General features: G+C 40.2%; 1 protein-coding gene across 3 annotated transcripts in view; it reads right to left on the minus strand.

Moving 5' to 3' along the window:
• Positions 1-3,864: 3,864 nt before the first annotated feature.
• The window catches only part of MRE11 (MRE11 double strand break repair nuclease), a 30,806-nt gene continuing 13,097 nt past the window's right edge, over positions 3,865-21,573 (minus strand). For 2 of the 3 annotated variants that reach the window (XM_026706858.2, XM_026706859.2), the window contains exons 10-20: positions 21,125-21,205; positions 20,501-20,627; positions 18,113-18,216; positions 16,697-16,870; positions 15,626-15,688; positions 14,114-14,324; positions 10,755-10,835; positions 10,363-10,421; positions 8,086-8,147; positions 6,883-6,961; positions 3,865-5,151 (exon numbers count right to left, since the gene is read on the minus strand). In XM_026706858.2, coding sequence (XP_026562643.1) covers positions 5,113-5,151; positions 6,883-6,961; positions 8,086-8,147; positions 10,363-10,421; positions 10,755-10,835; positions 14,114-14,324; positions 15,626-15,688; positions 16,697-16,870; positions 18,113-18,216; positions 20,501-20,627; positions 21,125-21,205 — 1,080 coding nt within the window. In that variant the 3' untranslated portion in view covers positions 3,865-5,112. Of the gene's footprint in view, positions 5,152-6,882; positions 6,962-8,085; positions 8,148-10,362; positions 10,422-10,754; positions 10,836-14,109; positions 14,325-15,625; positions 15,689-16,696; positions 16,871-18,112; positions 18,217-20,500; positions 20,628-21,124; positions 21,206-21,573 lie in introns of all 3 variants that reach the window. The other variant, XM_087937022.1, reaches the window with a different exon arrangement.

Raw genomic sequence — 21,573 nt, forward strand, 5'->3', positions numbered from 1 at the left:
GGGAGCAGGCACATTGCTGTATGGTTAGGTCAGGGCAAGAACGGAGGTTCTTATGGTGGGTGTTGCTTTTGGCAAGTGTATTTATAGTATAAATGAATTTACGTTTGCTTGATTCATTTTTGCAAATGACCCTGCAGAAGCGTGGGGCCACAGAGCCGTCTCTGTTTTTGAGCTCTTGGCCAATGTCAAGTGTTTCATCAGGGGAGATGGTTGATGCTTAAAAACCACTGATGATGTTTTGGACAGTTGTGATGTCATCATTGTCATTGATGTCCTCTAGACGAAATAAGATGGCATTTGGACGTTTCCGTTCATGCTCATCAGCTTCTCTGATGAGGATTAGGATATCATTATTTGTCTGGCTTATGTTTTTTTTGTGGATTGGGTTGTGGATTGTATTGTGGTTGTTGAGTAGAGATGTGGTTTGTAGCTATTGGATGTTCAGGTTTTTGCGTTGTGTCTTTTTTTTCAAGGTTGGATAATCTTTCTTTTAAGGTGTCCAGGGATGCTACTATGGTGTCAAGGGATGTTATCGTGTTTCTATGGTATCAACTCTTTCAAACAGATCCAGTTTGGGTCTGCATGATTTGCAGAGATATGGAAACTCATTGGATGATTCTAGGTATTGAATCATTTGCTCGGGTAATCCCAAGCAGTCATGATGAGCGTATTTGTTACATAGAGAACATTTGATGGAGTTTTCATTATTCTTTAGTTTTGTAGCATGTAAGGCATGTGCAGGAGTCTTGTGGTTCATTGGTGGGGATTACTTTCTCTTTAGGTTGTGGTTTGGCATTGGATTTTTTCTTGGCAGGGTAGGTTTATTAAGGTGGTACGTTGATTAAATTAATTAATGGAACAATTTTGGGTAATCAATATAGCCAATATCACACCAATCAATCAATTACAATAATCTCTCTAGTCAAATAATTTTCCTAAGCAACAATCAGCCTAATCAATTAATTACACTAATCGCTAATCAATTAATTACACTAATCATTAATCTCACTGTTCAGTTAAATTCACTAAATCGCTAATTTTACTAATCAATTAAATTACATGAATCTTGATCTTTTAAACTAATCAGTAATCACACTATTTGCACTAAACACTAATCACACTAATCAATTAAAACAAATCAATTAAACCATTAATGAAATATTTTATAGAAATTGATTAATCATTGATATAGGTAATGAGGTAGTTGTAAGTTTTGAGGTAATGAATTAGTGTTTGATTAAAGTAATGAGGTAGTATTGAGAGTCTGCAAGGAAAGGGCTAATTGTTTTACTAGCAGCTTTTATTTACTGGGTGGGAGGAATTTATTGCTCTGATTGCTGCTGCTATTACTCTGTAAACAATAGGAGGTAACAAGATGTTCAAAGCACACTGGATTTTTGAAAGAGAGCAAAACTCGCTGAATTAAAACACTTTAACTACAGTCAATGGCTCTGAATAAGATTGTTTTCCAAAAGTTCTTCAAGTTGAGTAGTAGTAAAAATACAGTCCAGAAATTTGGATTAACCAATCCAATCTGTCCTTTACTTTTAAAGTTACTTCTAGTTGCAATATCTTTTTTTTAATTTTTTAACTAAATCTGACAGTCACTCCAGATCGTTAATCACAGCTATTTTCCTCCTTTGAGTCCCACTTTCCAAGGAAAATTCCACTGCAGAAATTGGAGTGATTCTTACCAAGACTAAGCACGCTGTTACAAGATCTTTCCTTTCTTTTTCACTTCTGTCTCAGCTGCCTTCCTGGCTTCGATTTAGCCATGCTGGCAGTTCTCTTTTCAGTTCGGATGGAGGGGTTTTCTTCGGGTCAGTCGAGGAGACTCTCCTCTCCTCGCGACCACCGAAGCATTCCTCAGCCGTCCAGGGTGACTTTCGGCTCCTAAGAGCCTCAGGGCTTTCTCCTCCCTCCTTGTTTCTCCCTGCCAGCTCTCCGCTGTGGCTCTGGGGAAACTGTGTGGGGGATATTAATGGAAACACGTTGTCTGGCCTAAGTAAGAGGTTTGGGGGCTCAATTCCCCAATCCATACAACTAGAGCGAAAGACTCATACTTTTTGCAGCTTCCTGTAAGAGGACATTTTATTAGTACCCTTTCTGCCCCCTTGATAGATTCAGACAAATGTTGTGAAATGCCTTTGAGGGGTCCTTGGTGCTCTCTGAGCTTGGTCCTGATTCCCACTGACGATGTTACCTAATTTGAGTGATGAAACATCTGCAAGAAAACAACCAAACTCGGAGAGCACCGAGGACTTCATTTCAACTCTGAGTTACAGATATTCTCCTTTATTGAAATGCCTTTGACTGAAACCATAGAGAACCACATTTAGGGGATCATTCTAGTGAGGAGATCCAATCCAAGACATCTAGTGTGCTAGTTAAAAGAGATTGGAATACAAAAATATATAATTCCTCCATGTCTCTGTCATTAATATGTTTATTGGATAGTTAATTAGGTATCTTTGAATTGGCTTTGGCCCCTAGTAACTACAGGGTGCTGGTAGACAGCAATCTATCTTGCTGGAATCGGGCCTCCTTCAAAGAAGTTTGATTCAGTGATTTTATTCCCATGCTGTTTTGATCAGAATCAAGCCAGAAAGGGTTTTGGAGGTCACTTAGTCCAACTCTCGCTGCTCAAGCAGGAGATTCTATACCATTTCAGACAGGTGGCTGTCCAGTTTCTTCTTAAAAAGCTCCAGTGAAGCATCCACAACTTCTAAAGGCAAGCTGTTCCAGTGGTTAATTGTCCTCACTGTTAGCAAGTTTCTCAATAATTCCAGGTGTGCTTCTCTCGTTTAGTTTCCATCCATCGTTTCTTGCCTTGCCTTTTGGTGCTTAGGAAAATAAGTTGACTTCCAAGTTTTCTTGGAAAGAAATGAAGAGGTTTGCAATTGGTCTCTTCAGGGATAATTCATAACTTCTCAGTCATGTCTATGGCCCTGGAAAATCTCCTATATAATGCTGCCTTGTCATCGTGGACTAAAATTCTTCTAAGTTGATGTGCAGAATTGATCAATAGGTATCAGAAATGTTTAGTTACCGATGGCCGTGTGTGTGTGTGTGTGTGTGTGTGTGTGTGTGTGTGTGTCTGTAGGCATACCAGTTACTACCAGTAGAAGCAAAGGTTCACATATTGCCGCACACAAATACGTATGTAGCTTAGGATCATTTTCCTCGATATAAATGAACAACTAAGACATTTTTCGTTCATTTGTTTATTTGGGTTCCCTTTATCTTGTTTTAGGACATGTCTGGAGAACAGATCATGTTTTATTTCTGCGGAAATACTGAAAATTCAGAAGGGTTCACAAACATTTAAGTACCATTGTACATATCTTGCTTCTGAATCTAGAGGAACACCAGAGTGGAATCGTTTAGAGAAAATACATTGTCTTTTAAAATTCATTTATACAACACTGTAGCTGCACTTTACATAAAAACTAATATTACCGAATTAAATCATCAGAATTAAGGGCAACAAGAGAGAAAAATAGTTTGTGGGGAAACTTTAGATCAGAACATGAAAATTAACCTACAAGGAAACGTGGGAAGGGAAATCAGAAAAGGTACCACAAAGCAATCTACACTGAGCTTAGGTATTTTCTTGAAAATAGTTTCATTAACAAACAAGGTAACATCATTACCTAGTTTGGTAATAAAATGCCTGCAAGAAAAAAAAAACCAAACTCAGAAAGCACCAAGGACCCCTCATTTCAACCCTGAGCTACAAATATTCTCCTCTTATCAATCTATGCCACTCTCACTATTCTTTTTGCTTAATGCAACATAAATGGCTTCTATTGGTATGTCTGGTAAACGCAGTACAAATCAACATTTCTAAATGTTTAAAACAAATCACAACAAACATGTCAGAAAACTTTATTCCATATCACACATTTCATATCCTTTGCCCAATTTTCTAGGGTTTGTAGAATAAATTTAAAACATAGTGATCAACAGTGAATGGACTTTCCATGGTAAAATATGTTGCACCGCAAAATATTTCCCAGGCCAACATAGTTTTAAAGCCTCATGCTACACTAAAGCCCCATACTAAAATTCAGAGTGAGCTTATCTTAAAGGACGTATTTTCAAACTGATTTTTGTTTTTCAAACCACTGAGATCCAGTTGAGCAAAGTTAAACTCGGGGAAAAAACAAATTTACGTCCGCTTGAAAGTTTCTCATGAATTTTTACTTTCTGAACATATCAATGAAATTATTGCCAAGTTTATGATTCTGGGCCCTGAATCAACACCAGCTCACGTTCAGCTTATTAAACTATAACTAGCTCCTTCTGAAAATCCCAGAAATGATTATATGCACCCCATTATAAGGAGTTAAGTTTAAAAGTTGAAAATATATATTTTGAAATCCTCCTCACTGTAGCTTATTGTCAAAAGGAATCTTGTTTTGTATCCAAGCATTTAATTTCACTGAATCACTGACTCCCATAATCAGTTTTGACTTGGGGCATTTCCTCTTTTATGAAAGTTGGAGACTTGTAAAATATGGAATGTAAAAATGGCGTTTGCTCTCTTACTCAACCGGTTCTAATTTATTCCTCTGTAAAATGAAAAAGACATCGGAGCCCTTTGAAAGAAATGCTGTAACACATTTCCTTTGCCTTTAAGTATTGGATACAGAAACGGCCATCTCCATTCAGGTATATTTGAGGTTGCCCTGAGTGAGGAAGTGACTGAAGTTTGGTGACTTCTTGTTGGAAGAAATGAGGGACCATTTTTCTGAATTCTCTTTTCCCTCACACAGCTCCAGAACGTTCCTAACTTCACACTCCTGGACAGATTACAAGAATCACAAAGTAAGCAGCAAGTAGGCCTCAGTGAAAACTGCCATCCCTAAGAGGAAATATTACTTTTTACGCATTTCCACTCAAGTGAACTCTGGATTGGAGCATTAAGCAGGATATTTGTGCACGCCTGATGGCGTTGCAGATACAGAGTAAGGAAGCAATCTTCTTCAAGGAAGCCACCAGTTTCCAGACAATACAGTAAAATTACAGAGAACCAGGTGCAAACATCTCGGGTCCCCTTTGCAGAAGTAATTTTTGCACTTCCCTTCTATGCTTGGGCTTCGGAAGTTATTATCTTTTTCTTCCCGAAGTGGAAACAAATAATTCATCCTGTAAATCAATGACAGGCATTTCATTGAGATGTTATATGGTTAAGGAGAATAATCCCCTTTGGATGGGTCAGATGTATCAATGTATGACAATTCATAGTGGGATCTAAACATTTTTAAAAAAAATTGTTTTGAACTTGGATTCTTCACTGACTTTGTTCACAGTCTATCCCAGTCTATCCTCTTCTCTCCCTATGGAACATAGCAATAGACTTAAGACTTATATACCGCTTCATATACAGCCCTCTCTAAGCGATTTACAGAGTCAGCCTATTGCCCCCAGCAATCTGGGTCCTCATTTTACTGACCTCAAAAGGGTGGAAGGCTGAGTCAACCTTGAGCTGGTGAGGATCAAACTCCAGGGAGTGAGCAGAGTCCGCCAGCAATACTGCATTCTAACCATTGGGCCACCACTGTTCAACAGGTACAAGCAGTAACTCTTGGCAACAACAGCCAGCATTCAAGGTTTCCTCCTGCTTTTAGAGATTGCTAACTGTCTACTTTTCTGCCAAAATAAATTGCCTATTATGGTTCTCCTCTTCTTTCCCTGCTTAATTATGTCCAATTCTAAAAAATTGCCTGGACATTCCCTGCAGTTTTCTGGATGGGGTCTTCAGAAGTGGTTTGCCATTGCCTCCTTCCTAGGGCAGGCAGGCTGGGGAATTCTGGGAATTGAAGTCCAGGCACCTTAAAGTTGCCTAAGCTGAAAAAACCCAATTTAGGAATTCCTAGTCTTTGAATCTACTGTAGGCAGGGCCTTTTATAGCAGAGGTTTCCAACTTTAACAACTTCAAGACTTGGAGACCTCAACTCCCAGAATTCCTCAGCCAGCTTTTCTGGCTGAGGAATTCTGGGAGTTGAGGTTCCCAAGTCTTAAAGTTACTAAGGTTGGAGAGCCTTGTTTTATAGAACAGAGGACTTAAGGTTTCAGTGAAATAACTGAATTCAGTGCTGATAACAAAGCTGATATATTACTACCAACTTATGACTCAGATGGAATGGGGGGAGGGGGTGTTCATTTAAAATTTGGGCAGAGATGTCCCTCCCAAAAATAACCAACTGCTTCTCTACAGATCGAGTTATCTAGGGCTATTGCTGCTTCAAAGAATCTGTGCCTTCATGGGCAGAGGAAACTACATACACACTTTCAGAAAATAGAGTTGGAAACTCCAAGACAGGAGTCTCCAACCTTGGCAACTTTAAGCCTGGAGGACTTCAACTCCCAGAATTCCCCAGCCAGCTGCTGGCTGGGGAATTCTGGGAGTTGAAGTCCTCCAGGCTTAAAGTTGCCAAGGTTGGAGACCCCTGCTCTAAGAGACAAAAAAAGAATTTACACAGCTCTGAGGTTTAATGAGGCTGATGTTGGGGTTAGCCCTACTTTTTATTACAGAGTTTCTTGTTAGGGCGATGAGATGTAAGAAGCCCTAAATATCATGCAAACGTTTTGCATATGGATTAAAGGAAGCATGGTGTGGTGTGGTGGCCTAGAGGTGGAGCTCTCGCCTCACAATCAGCTGTGAGTTTGATCCTAGATAGAGGCAGATATTTCTCTCTCTGGGCATACTGAGAATAGATCTGCTGAAGAAAACTCTGTATTGGCGACAAGGAAAGGCGTCCGGCCATTAAACCTCCATTCAGTTGCCCAGACTCCACCCTGCAAGGGATTATGGGGTCGTTAAATGAAGATGATGATGATGATTAAAGGAAGCATGATGGAAGAAAGATTTTATACCTCATCTGATTCAAAGGCAACACCTTTTGATGCTTGGCTCTGAGAGCTCCTCTGACTTTGCGTTGATGTGGTTGGTAATCTAAGTATTATAAGAAGGAGATGTTATCACTGTTAATGAAATCATGATACTAGAATTCATCTGTTACCTGTACAGGTTTCTGAATTGTTTCTAGCCCAGTTTTCAAGTGTTGGCTCTTATCTCTAAACTCCCCACAGATCAGGGCCACACTTTCAGAAATACTGCTGTCTCCCAAAGAATTGGAATCCCAATTTATGATATGTTATGGGTTTGTCCTGCAGTCTTACAGTGAAAGAGAATAAATTAGGATGGTATTCATTGAAAGGCAGCTTTTCAGCAACGGCTTACAAGAACACCTGACATCAGAACCTTCCATAGATTTAGGCATGACCAAGCGGTGCTTCGTTGTATTTTTTAAAAATTCTTTTCTTTTGCTCTACTTCAGTTTGCACTTTTGTGTGAGAATGGTTTTTAGGATAAATATAGCTTTGGAAATAATTCTGGACATAAGATTGCTGACTTTAAATGCGCAGAGAAGAGGAATAAAGAAAAAAAAAGCAGTGAACTCACACTCTGTGCTATAACATAGTAACAGCAAGAGCACTTAGACTTATATACCGCTTCTCAGTGCTTTACAGGCCTCTTTAAGCGGTTTTACAGAGTCAGCATCTTGCCCCCAACAATCTCGGTCCTCATTTTACCGACCATGGAAGCATGGAAGGCCGAGTCAACCGTGAGCCGGTCAGAATCGAACTGCCAAACTGCAGGCAGCCGGCAGTCTGGACAATTAGCCTGCAATACTGCATTTTAACCACTGCACCACCACAGCTCAGTAGTGCAGAACAAAAAATCAAACTGTAACAATATAAAATAATAATGGTTCTTTAAATGACTTTTACTTAAGAGGGTTTTAGACTGAGTTTTTGAATCAGAACTTTCACGGAACAGGAGAAATTACTTTTGAAACTCAAGAAAAGTTCCCAAAGCAGCTTGTGATATGGTCACGATGTGATCTGTATGCATGCCCACAAACATCCGTAGACATGACACACTTCTGTTCAAGGAAAAGAGTTCCCACTGACACGCCTAACCTTGTGCGAAGAAGCCATTTCAGCCCATGCTTGCTCTAATGGCCTAGACAGGCCTCTTATAAATAACAAACCACAGATCACAGTTCTACTAACCTTTGATTTGTAGAAGAAGTGGAAAAAGACACCTCCATATCAGAATCATCATCTTCAATCACCTGGAAGACACAGCAAAGGCCCAGAAAGCAGCACTTTTAATATAGCTAGTCCTCGACGTACAACCACAGTGGAGCTCAAAATTTCTCTTGCTGAGTGAAATGTCTGTTAAGTGAGTTTTGCATGTTTTACCATTTTTTTCTTCCCAGAGTTAAATGAATCACTTCAGTAATCAAATTAGTAAGACAGTTATTAGTCCTTGCAGTTCACTTAGTAACGCTGTTTAGTGAATCTGGCTTTCCCACTGATGTTGTTTGTGAGAAGGTTGCAAAAGGTGATCAGACACCACAACCGTCATAAATATGAACCCGTTGTCAAGCGTCTGAATTTTGACGTGACCATGGGGATGTTGCAGCGGTCATAAGTTTGAAAAGCGGTTGTCAACTCATAAAACATTCCTATGCCTGTTTTAGTAGTTGCCATTAAAAAAAAAAGTGGCGGGAGGAAGGAAATCTGGAAGAGCAGTGCAGCAGTTTGAAATCGAAAGTACATTCCAACTCTTATCTTTAAAAGATTGTAACTAAAATACCAGAGCTTTTGCCCAGGCATATATTTAATTGGAGAACGTGAATGATGACACCCAGCCCGTGAACGGGTTCAATTGGAGAATCTGGTTTATGAGACACCCAGGGACGAGGGGGGGAAACAGGGTCACAGGGGACTGTAAATTACGAATGCCAGAGTTGGCTTCAAACAGGGCAGTGCCAGTATGTCGCCTCTAATAAATCCTTTGAAGTTTTTTGAAGTTTGGCTCGAGAATCATGATTTAATTAGGGCGATTGCTGGAATCCTGACAGCGGCCATAAGTCACCTTTTTCAGTGCTGCAGTACTGTCAAATGGTCACTAAATGAACAGTTGAGGACTATCTGTACGTGCACAAGAAAACATCCCTTATGTTTGCTTTTATTGGTGGCTAATTCTGTCCCTAATTTTTTTTTTTTACTGATTTATGTTGAGTTTGTAGTTTGAGTTACCTTCTGTTGGGAAAGTGACACCTGATTTTTTTGGGGAAAAGACCTCTCTGTTGGGATTCTGGGCTCAAGACTCTGACCAACTGATTGTCTATAAGCCTTTGTAAATCTGACCCTTCCATTCACCCCACTGCACTTCAACACTGGGCCAGGAAGTTGGAAAAGCCCCTCCTGTAAATAGCTTGTGGATTTTGAAAATGTTTTCTTGCCCTTGTGCGTTTACTCCTATTTGAGAGTTGGGCAGCCGTGTAAATTTGAATAAATACGGTAAGATGGTACCAAGATTTGAACACATTGGCCCTCAATTGTATCCCAACTGTATGCCTCGTTACCCAATCCAAAAGTCAGTACTGTGAGTCTCAGACTTTTACATAATAAAACACTTGCCCTCTTTGCAAAGAAAGGTGTTCTGATCCAGCTCCCCAAACACAACAAACCCTCTGAAGTTAATACAAAGATTCCTTTATTGGGAGCGCCAGCAGCCCCGGCAAAAAGTTTCTCTCTCACCACAGGCTAAGAAGCCTGTCCAGCATGGAGATGAATAGTTGTCTGCCACATCTATTCATCTCCGTCCCCTGCCTTTGATCCCCAGAGCTAGGGTGGAGCTTCGCTAGCAGGGGTGGCTCTTCCGTCCCAAGGACTGGCCCATGGATTTCCACTGCTCTCCTCTCCTCTGCCTTCTGCACATCCATGTGTCAGGCACTGGACCCAGCTGTTCCTCCTCTTCCTCATCAGCCACCTCCAGACCTGAAGGCTGTTGACTCTCCATCTGAGGGCTGATGGATGGCTCAGGCTCTGCCTCTCTCTCTCTCTCTCTCTCTGCCAGCTCCATTCCCTCTTCCCCCTCGTAGCTCTCAGGTTGCCTTGATGCCGACCCTGACTCCCACACCTCCTCCTCCTCTGATTCGGTTGCTGGAAGGCTCAACAGCTGAGAGGCCACAACAAAAGGGTGTGGCTTCTATAAAGTCACCTAAAGATGCTTTTGATATCTCAGGGACCTCAGCAGTCCCAGGTCTTTCCAGGGAGAGGGGAAGCTAAGCAGATGGACAAAACAAATGCCACACCTCAAGGCTTCATAGAAGATGCTCCCTGTCTGCTACACAGCAAATTAGCTTTATTCAACGGATGTCCTTCAGATGCACTGAGATGGCAGTTTGTAGTATTCCCCAACCTGCCTGGAAAAGGCTGCATGACACCCATAAAAAAGGGGAAATTGCTGGATTTTATCATGAAATAATTACCAACCTCTGAATAATTCTTGGCAGACATGTTTCGGGAGGGTTGCTGTCTGGATGACTTAAAAGCTAGAAAACATCAGAGTAAGAATATATAGCAATTATGATAAATTGATGAGACTTTGAAATAAACTACTGTTACTGCAAAGCATGAGAGTTAACTTTCGTTCTACATTATGATAGACATTTATATCCATTTTAAAGATTTGCATAAACGACAACAATTTGTTTGCTTACTATGTTTCGTTTAAGAACAATTTACTGAATATATTAAAATATCTCGGGTTGACCTATCAAACTATACAAATTTAATGTCTATCTACTGTGCTATGTACAGTAGTGTATTGTATGAACCAAGGAAGCTCCTGGCCAAGTGAAATAAAAGCTTATACAATAACTTACCATCTAAAATCGACATAGTTTTTGTAGTAGTTGCAGGTTTATATGTTCTGCTGCTGCCAGTCTGATCACGGCCAGCACTTCCTGTAAATAATACAACAGAGAGTAAACATTTACATTTTCTCACTTCTTCGCCAATTACTAAGCCTTTAGGACGGTGTTCCCAAACTGGCTTGTGCAGACTGCAAGGAGCAACACAGGACTGGCACCGGAGGGCCTGCAGACACCTAGTGCAAATGTACCTGGTTAGACAATATTATTTGAGCTCCAAAATTACTTATTTCATTTTGTGAAAATAATTTTGAGAATAAAGCATTCTAAATTGCATGAAATTGACAAAAAAAAGAGATTAAAGCTTGATCACATCCTGAAACTTTGGCTGTTAAGAGAACAACACGTACCCTCCTGGACTACGGCTGTTTCCCAAGAAACCCTGGAGTGGACAGATTTTGGCATATGATGCTGTGATGGCACACTGGTTAGAAAGCAGTACTGCAGGTGAATTCTGCTAGACTGCCAGCTGCCAGCAGTTCAATTCTCACTGGCTCAAGGTTGACTCAGCTTTCCATCCTTCCGAGGTCAGTAAAATGAGGAACCAGATTGTTGACAATATGCTGGCTCTGTAAACCGCTTAGAGAGGGTTGCAGAGCACTGTGTAGCAGTATACAAGTCTAAGTGTCACTGCTATTGCTATTCTAAACTTGCACTTTCACGGAACTAAAATACAGCGTTCTATGGGTTTATTTTATAAATGCATAGTTAAGCTTTCTAGCAAGCTAGATTCTGAAAATATGGGATCCAAAAGTTGGCTTTTTTACTTTAAATAGCAGCTTATCATAAAAAAAGCAAATTGTCATTTGGCACAGAGTGGTGTTCTAGTTGCCAAGGCGTCTGAAATTTGATCAAGTGATCGCAGGGATCCTGCAACTGCCTTAAGTACAAGAACTGGTAGTGAATCACTTTCTTCAGCACCAGCATAACCTTGAGTGGTCACTAAATGAATGGCTGGAAGTTGAGGATAACCGATGATCATGTAACCCTCTTTAAATTATAAATTTCCCCAGATGTTGCTTTGATTTAATAGGTATATTTGGTCACATGCTCCTTGGTGGAATCATAAAGTAGCAGAACAATTCCTGCTTTGCAAAATCCAAAAGGAGACATGGTGCAGGATATGCAGCAGAGGAGAACCACCCCTTCTTTTATACAACTGATTTCTCACACTGCTTTCAAGATATTACGTTAGTTGATTTCAGTAAAAGACTGAGCATTTGGTTCTGCAACCCAACAGGACAGACTCACTTCACAGGATAATTAGGACTGCAGAAAAAAGAGTTACTACCAACCTGCCTTCCATCGAGGACCTGTATACTGCACGAATCAAAAAGAGGGCTGTGAAAATACCTACAGACCCCTCACATCCTGGACATAAACTGTTCCAACTCCCACCCTCAAAACGACGCTATAGAGCACTGCACACCAGAACAACTAGACACAAGGACAGTTTTTTCATGAATGCCATCACTCTGCTAAACAAATAATTCCCTCAACACTGTCCAACTATTTACAAAGTCTGCATTACTATTACTGTTAATCTTCTCATCACTCCTTATCACCCCTCCCCTCCTACTTGTGACTGTATGACAGCAACTTTGTCGCTTGTATCCTCACGATTTTTATTGTTGACTGTTGACTATTGACTCTTGACTGTTTCCTAGTATGATTTGATTGCTTATTGTACCCTATGACTATCATTAAGTGTTGTACCTTATGATTCTTGACGAATGTATCTTTTCTTTTACGTATACTGAGAACATTTGCACCAAGACAAAGTCCTTGTGTGTCCAATCACACTTGGCTAATAAAAGAATTCATTCATTCACAAAACAGGTAGGAAATACATCAGCTTCAGTTTGATAAGGACGTAACTATAATTGTCTCTTTGTTCCTTATGGAGACAAGGAAAATATTTTTCCTTTTCTTATCGGCACAAATCACTTGAAAAGTAACTTCCTTCAATAGTTCTCTCGCAGCCGTATGTCTCTGGAAACAGATGCTGGAGAAGTCCTGCCTCTGGGTTTTACAGAAGGATCTGGTCTGCTATTCTGGGGCAGGATTTCAATTTGCTGTAGTACAGCCGTCCTTAGGTCTTGGGTTTAACAGAAGAAAACAGCCGCCTTCACATGTAGCGAGTAAGGTGCTGAACCACAATTGATATAGTGCAATTGCAATAGCATTACAGTGGAGCCTCGGGTCATGACAGTTAGGCAGTTCAAATCCCACCAAGCTCAAGGTTGACTCAGCCTTCCATCCTTCCGAGGTGGGTAAAATGAGGAGCCAGATTGTTGGGGGACAATATGCTGACTCTGTAAACCGCTTAGAGAGGGCTGCAAAAGCACTATAAAGCAGTATATAAGTCTAAGTGCTATTGCTATAATCTGTTCTTGGACTCTGGTCGCAACCTGATTTGATCGTGTCTGAAAGCACGACCGACTGTGCGTGCATGCAGTCAAAACAATTGGTGCCAAAGGGGAAATTGGCACAGAAAGGCAATCTTTCTGTGCCAATTTTGTTCGCCAACTGATTTTTTTAATCGTGACCCGATTCAAAAATCAGGTGGATTTTTTGTTCGCCACCGAATTTGGTCACGAACAGGAACATTTGCGACATGAGGTTTTACTGTATATACCACTTCACAGTGCTCCACAGCCCTCTCTAAGCAGTTTAAAGAGTCAGCATGTTGCTCCCCAACAATCTGGGCCCTCATTTTACCAACCTCCGAAGGATGGAAGGCTGAGTCAAACTTGAGCCGGTGGGATTTGAACTGTCAAACTGTCAAACTGCTAGCAGCCGGCAGTCAGCAGAAGTAGCCTGCAATACAGCATTCTAACCACTGCACCACTTAAGCACCTTCAGGAAAAGCTGGATGAATACACGTAGTCCTCGACTTACAACCATAACTAAGCCCCACCACCAATTTTCTTGCTAAGTAAGATAGTCGCAAAGTGAATTTTGCTCCATTTTATGACCTTTCTTGCCACAGCGGTTAAGTGAATCGCCATTGTTAAATTAGCAACATGGCTGTTAAGTGAATCTGGCTTCCGCACTAACTTTGTCTGTCACACGGTCGTGATCACATGACCATGGGACACTCCAACCGTCATAAATATGAGTTGGTTGCCAAGCGTCTGAATTTTGATCACGTGACCATGGGGATGCTGCAACGGCCATAAGTCACTTTTTTTTAGTGCCATTGTAACTTCGAATGGTTGCTAAATGAACTGTTGTTGAGGACAACCTGTAAGCCAACAATAAACCACAGCAACTTTATAGAAACTGCACCAAGATGGACAGAAACTAGCCTCCTCTTCCTCGCCGAGATGCTCTCCTGGTTGAGACATTCTGTCCTCTGCCTCTTGCCCGACCTCTCTGTCTACCCCAGCTGGGAGCTAAAGAGTCGTCCGAGTCATCATTGACTCCTTGGTCAAAGGTGGTCGCATCCATCAGGTCCTCATCACTCATTGCTGAAGCATAATCAGTCTCCTGAGATCTGGCCTTGGCCCTGTTGATAGCCTGAGAGAAAGAGAAGCAAGCAGGGAAAGAAACGAAGGAGAATTTCACTTCAATCTGAAAGCCTGTGATGTCTCCCTTGGATCACCCCCCAGATTCTTCCTCAGATGGCCAGCTCCAGGGAGGGTGAGCTCATTCCTGGCACGCCAGGAATGGATTTGATTGATGGCTCTGAACAGGGAGCCGAAAGAGAACTGGAGGAGGCTTCAGCAGGGGAACATTTGCAGGGGCACACGGCCAGAGAAGAGGAGGAGGAGCTGCCTTCTGCACCTGATCCGAGAGCAAGCAGGGCAGAGAAAAGATAGGAGCAATGGAGATCAGCCAGATTACTCGGGAGGAAATACCCCACCCCCACCTTGTTTTGATGGGCTGCACCAGAAAGGTGGCTATTTATTACAGCAGGCAGAGGGAGGCATTGCTGGAAACCATGTTGTTGGCTTTCTAGCTGTTTGTTTGATTGTCGTGCTTCACTGTGTTTGGAACTGTGCCTTGGAGACACTGAACTTTTCTTGCCAAGTGAGCTTGTGTGTTGTTTAAACTTTGCCTGGTGGACTTAAGTTTGTTTGGGGGACTTATTTGAGAAATTTTTGATTATTTTATGGAATATTGGCCCACTGCTTTGTAGACTAATCTTGGCCGGCTTGTGGCTGGATGTATTTGGGACAGTTCTGAGTCTTGGTGAAAGGAATTGCTGGGGAACATTAATAACTTCACTGAACCACAGTTATGTGTGAGTTTCTCTGTGCGTGTGTGTGAATGGGGCAGCACAAAACTTTCCTCCATGCTTGGACTGGAAATTAGCAAAGAGGTGGAAGATGATGTTTACTGCTGAATAAATGAGTGGTCTTAAATCTGAAAGGAGGAAAACAGGACAGCAAAACAGCGTGTAAAGTTTGATTTGAAACAAAGGGAACTGTGTGTCTACATTTCTTTAGAGCAGGGCGGGGGTCAAACTCAAGGCCTGCAGGCTGGATCTGGCCTTCAGGGTGCTTAGATCTGGCCCATGGGGCTGCCTTGGAAACAGCAAAGGACCGGCCCGCAGTGCCTCTGCCAGGGAAAATGGCTCCCAGGCTCCATTTTTGCTTGCAGAGGGCTGCAGGGCATTGAGATGGCCACACCCACCCATGCCACACACCCCAGGCCACACCCACCCAGGCCACACCCACTTGTCCCCTGATGTCAAACACAACCCTGATGCGTCCCTCATAAAATCAAGTCTGACACCCCTGCTTTAGAAAGAGAAGTGAAGCACACTGTTAGGTTAGGTTAAGTCCCATCTGATTCTTTGTCGGTTTTCGGCCTACCTCACGAACTTCCTCATCCTCTTCTACTGTGTTCTTTTTTTTTGATTCTCTGAAACGCTGCACCTGTATTGAAATGGAAGAATCAATGAATATATTCAGATGAAATAAGAACACCTGCTTAATGCAGCTTCTTTCCGTGCTGAAAGAGAAGGTGCGGGGGGGAAGGGTAGCTGAAATACAAGTACAGACAGTCCTCAACAAACAACCATTTTGTTTAGTGGCTGTTCGAAGTTACAACAACACTGAAGGAAGTGACTTATGGCCATTTTTCCACATTTAATGACCATTGAAGCATTTCCATAGTCATGTGATCAAAAGTCCGAACTTTTGGCAACTGGCATGTACTTATGACAGTTGCAGGGTCCTGGGGTCAGGAGATCACCTTTGGCAACCTTCTGACAAGCAAAGTGTCAGTATCCCAGCAGTGAGGGTTCCGGCAGTTACCCCAATTAAATCAAGCCAAACTTCCAAAATTAAACAGGATTTATTTGGGAGTTAACGTGTCGGCACTGCCTGGGTGTATCATAATTCATATTCTCCAGTGGGACACATCCATAGCCAAGAGTCATCAATCATGCTCTCCAGTTAGATTTTTGCGCGGTAGAGCCTTCAGTCACCTAGTTATTATCTCTGAAAAAACTATGTATGGAATGCACTTTTGATTTCCAAGCTGCCGCACTGCTCTTTCAAACCCCTTTCCTTCCTCCCTTTCTGTTGGCAACTCCAATGGGGAAGCCAGATTCATTTGCCAAACGTGCTATTAACTTAACAACTGAAGTGATCCCCTTAACAACTCTGGCAAGAAAGGTTGCAAGATGGGACAAAGCTCACTCAACAACTGCCTTGCTTAGCAACGGACATTTTGAGCTCATAAAGGTTGTAAGACAAGGACTACCAGTGTATTCTGGTACATTATACAAGGAGTTGACCATCTGAATGCAGCCAAAAGCAACTCAGATTTTAAAAAAAATGGAAGCAGCTGGTCCAGTCATTCCCCTTGCCAATGATGTGACATTTGTAATATTCAATTCTTGAATGTGTCCAGGAAGAATGAAATCATTCCATACAAACCTCCTCATCGATTTTGGCTTCTTCGGCATCTATATGCCGCTCCTTCAGAAATCGCTGGGTCTTTTCTAGCTGGAACTTCACCAGTTCTTCAATAGCGTCCTTCTCTTCCTTGTCCACAAATTCTTGCACGGCTTCCCCCATGCCCCTCTCGCTCAGAAGAGAAAGCTGCACTTTCTTGTAGGCAAGCCAATTTGAATTAATTTTATATACTAATCAGACAAAAGAAAGCAGGATTAGTTTTACCTAAGATTTAGTTATTTCTTTTAAGAGCCCTGCTGGTGCAGTAGTTAAAGTGCAGTAATTGCAGGCTAACTCTGCCCACAGCCAGTTCGATCCTGGTTGACTCAAGGTTGACTCAGCCTTCCATCCTTCTGAAGTCAATAAAATGAGGACCCAAATTGATGGGACAATATGCCAACTCTGTTAACTGCTCAGAGAAGGCTATAAAGCACTATGGAGCAGTATATAAGTCTAAATGCTATTGCTATTAACTTTTGCAGCAACTTAGCTACAGAAAGCTTAACTACAAAAAGCAACTTAGCTACAAAAAGTTGCAAATTTTGTTGTAACTAAACTATAAAAGAGCACCTGCTGCCAAAGTCAGCTGGCATTTAACACCAAGGCATGGTTTCAAGTCAGCTGTTGCATAGCTGACTCTACACTTTGATTTGTATTCTAGATGTACAAGCAAACAACAGTGTTACAGTAAAGTTCCCATTCTGGGAGTCCAAAGCCACTTTCATTCCTACTATCCTCCAATGCTGTTAATTTTATTTGAGCCTTCTTGCCTAACCGTATGAATGTTAAGGTAATTTTATTTAATTCCGTAAAAAACTTCTTATCCAATTTTATGGGGATTGTTTGAAATAGATAAAGTAATTTAGGTAGAACATTCATTGTACTCGTAGTGATTCTTCCTAGTAGAGATAATTGTAATTTCTCCCACAATTTCAAGTCTTTCTTTATTTGTTGCAACAGTTTCATATAATTATTTTCTTTCATCGAGGAACACCTCACAGTTAACCATATTCCTAGGTATTTGAATTTCCTTGTAGTTTGCAATCCCATTTCCCTTTCTAATTCTAATTCTAATTAATTTTCTGATTCTCTGTTAACTTTTTAGCTAATATTTTAGTCTTTTCTTCATTAATTTTGAGACCTGCCACTGCCAAACATTTAAATGTAGAAGCCCAATAATGGAACTCCAATCGTACAATTAAAATCTAGTCCAGTGTTTCTCCACCTTGGCAGTATGGAGATGTGTGGACTTTGACTCCCAAAATTCCCCAGCCAGCTGGAGAATGCTGGTTGGGGATTTCTGGGAGTTGAAGTCCATGCATCTTCAAATTGCCAAAGTTGACCTAGTCTGATGATTATTTTTAAACCTAGTCATAAATACTGGAAAAATATGTTTACCTTCTCTGCTGTTTGGAAATATTGCTTTACTAAATCCTCTACCCGAAGTGTTGTTCCCTCAGCTGCAGGCCTGTGGACCAGTTTTCTGAAGTTAACTTCGTCTTCTAAAACCATAAATAAATAAATATAAAATATGTTTTAATACATTTTAAGGAAATGCTTGCTATAATGATCAGTATTATGAAGAGGGTTTTTTTTTTAAAGCACACAAACATATATCTGACAGACACACAGAAAATACGTTTTATTTTAAAAGTTTAGTGAATTTTAACAGAAGGTTTTTGGACAGGTATATGTTTTTCATGGAAAGCAGAAGTTCTACATTTTAAAAATACAGACAGAAAGATAAAATAAATAATAATTTTCAACAAACAATACTAATTAAAATAACACGGGTTTCTACTGCAGATTTTCTACTTTCATTCAGTTTTCAGTCTTACTGAATACATTTTACTCGCATGCTCAATTAGGAAACCTAAGACTCAGAACTGGGTTAACAATTTGTTCAAAAATATTAATTTGTTCTAACTTTAAAATGCAAAGACAATTGTTCAAAATAATGATTGGATTTTCAAAGGGCCTGTTAAAAACACAGAAAACTCTAGAGTAGCCTTTAATATAGCTTGAGATCATGGTTTTTTTCTCCTAATACACATGTCATTGTAATAATCATTTCCTTGTACCAATTTCATTTCAAATGATCAGGAATGTTTTTTTAGATTCATTTCCACTTCAGCAAACCTTACTGGTGCTCACTAATGCAACCCTAAATTGCATTAACGGAGGGATACAATCAAGATCAAGGGAAGTACTAATACCACTTTATAAAGCCTAAGACCACACCTAAGGTACTGCATCCAGTTTTGATCACCACACTATAAAAAAGATATTGAAACTCTAGAAAAAGTAGAGAAGAGCAACCAGGATGATTAGGGGACTGGAGACTAAAACATATGAAGAACGGTTGCAGGAACTGGGCATGGCTAATATAGTGAAGAGAAGGACCAGGGGAGACATGAGAGCAGTCTTCCAATATTTGAGGGGCTGCCACAGAGAGGAAGGGGTCAAGCTATTTTCTAAAGCACCTGAAGGCCAGACAAGGAATAAAGGATGGAAACTGAACAAGGAAAGATTTAACCTGGAAATAAGGAGAAACTTTCTGACAGTGAGAGCAATCAACCAATGGAACAGAAATTGCCCTTGGAAGTTATGGGAGCTTCATCACTAGAAGCCTTCAAGAAGAGACTGAACTACCATCTACCAGAAATGGTGTAGGGTCTCCCGGTTGGGCAGGGGGTTGGACTAGGTGACCTACAAGGTCCCTTCCAACTCTGATTATCTGTTATCTGGTGTTTAATACAGAATGTTTATCAGCTATTAATAATTTTATTTTTAAAAACTGGGGCATATTTCTCAATATCATTGGACAAACAAACAAGGTGCTCTGAACCAGGTGACAAAGTAATGTTGAAACCATCAGTGAAACAAGGACTAACAATCTGCTAGTGCTAAAAAGCACCCCACCATTTCATCTTGCATAAATAGAAAAGAATGCCCTGGACGTAATTATTCTTCCTAGTGCCTTATGAAAAAGAATGCAAACCATGGTAAGAATCAGCTGTAATGAAATTGTACTGTAATTTCACATGTAAACACATATTTCAAAGGAATGTTAAATACGGGGACACTGAATTAAACATTGCGTATAGATGAATAGGATTCTTTACCAGATGATTTTAGGCAAAGGTTAAGGGTTTATGGCAAATGACTATTACAATTTATAGCAATCAAATAGGCTGGTGTACTGTGAAAAAAAAACATTATCAGAACAAATCAGCTGTTTTCAGGAAGAATCATATTAATTGCATGGAAGTGGGAGATTCAAGAAGGACCAACATTGGAGTATAATTTTGGGGGGTAGCATGAAAATGACAGAAATAATGTAGTGGGGGAAATTTCTGAGATCCAAAGCCATGAAAATCTATCAATCAGTAAGTGGAGTTATTGATCCTATAAATGAGTTTTATTCTCTACATTTTGAATGTGTTCAACATGGTTAATATAAATAGGAAATATTGTATCTTTCTGCATGCTCAGTTATGTGCAAGGTGTTTGTAGTTAGTAAAATTAATTTGATTCTATATTGAAGTCATATAGAAGAAAGGTCATAAAATGGGGCAAAACTCACTTAATAACCGTTCCTACTTCAAATTTGGAGTTCAATTGTGGTCGCAAGCTGAGGACTACCTGTAATTATACTTATTCTTCATCTTACTCACCCATCCCAGCACAAAAAGTAAAAACTTCTATGGATAATATTATTTTTCCTAGTGACAATACTTACTACAACAAATTTGGAAATTGTATACTTTTTAAAAAATCATTTACCATTTTTCTCTTTTTGTTCCCGATGCCTGAAAAAATGTATAATATCTTTTGGATTAGCCACTCTATCCATGTATTTCTGGCTGAAACGAACCATACTGAATGGTTCGAAGCCTCCGCTGTAATCCACCTTCAAATCAAACAAGATAAAGCATAAAAGATGGGAGAATTTGCAATTAGGCATCTGAAAATAATTAAAAATTCATCCGTTGAGTTTGATGCGCTTATCATTTTACTAAAATATTAGGAAACACTTTATTATTTTAGCATAGCAAATATTTACTTAAGTATTAGTATTATAGCACATTCCAGCTACTGTTAGTAATTCACAGGAACACTGTGTACTAACAGCTGGCATATCTGAAAATGTATTCAATTTTAACATTCATGCATCTTCAAGCAGTTATGGAGTTTATAAAATTAGCTCCTGTAAGATCCTCAATCTCCATCTCTAAGGCACATTTTATTGCTACTTAATTAAGCAAAACTAAAGCCTCAAGAGATTCATTAGATGTGTAGAATTGTTTAAAATTAACCCATACTTGAAAAGTTACTGCCTATTAAAATTTGGTTACGAGGCTAAACAAAACATGAGGAAGAAATCTGATTTGAAGTCCACATTCTTACTCGTAATCTTATTAGAGGCTTCTCTGGTTGCTTGGGATTTCCAAGACGTTGTCTTTCTGCATTATCCAGCATCATTTCAACCTTTAAGAAAGGGACATAATTTGCTAAATGCAAAAACTGTTCTACCAGATATCAACATATGCACGTAGATTAAAGCGAGCAATTTTTAATTTAAATTTAGAATTTTTCTTCTTCTGGTACGTATATATTGGACTTAAATCAAAACTACATAAATGGAAAGCCACAAAGCTCATTTCCAATGAAGATAATCCATCCCAAACACAGAATAGTATTCGATTTATTGTGCTTGTCATACTCTGAAAGCCACAGCAACTTTAATTTAAGCAACATAGAACTGGAATCTCTTCTTCTCACTTCATGGGAATAGACAGTACCACAACGATCTAGTCTATTCACAGAGAAATGAAAAGCAGTGTTGCCAAAACATT

This window comes from Pseudonaja textilis, chromosome 7, assembly GCF_049901715.1.
Source record: "Pseudonaja textilis isolate UNSWEBS1 chromosome 7, rPseTex1.2, whole genome shotgun sequence".
Lineage (NCBI taxonomy): Eukaryota > Metazoa > Chordata > Lepidosauria > Squamata > Elapidae > Pseudonaja > Pseudonaja textilis.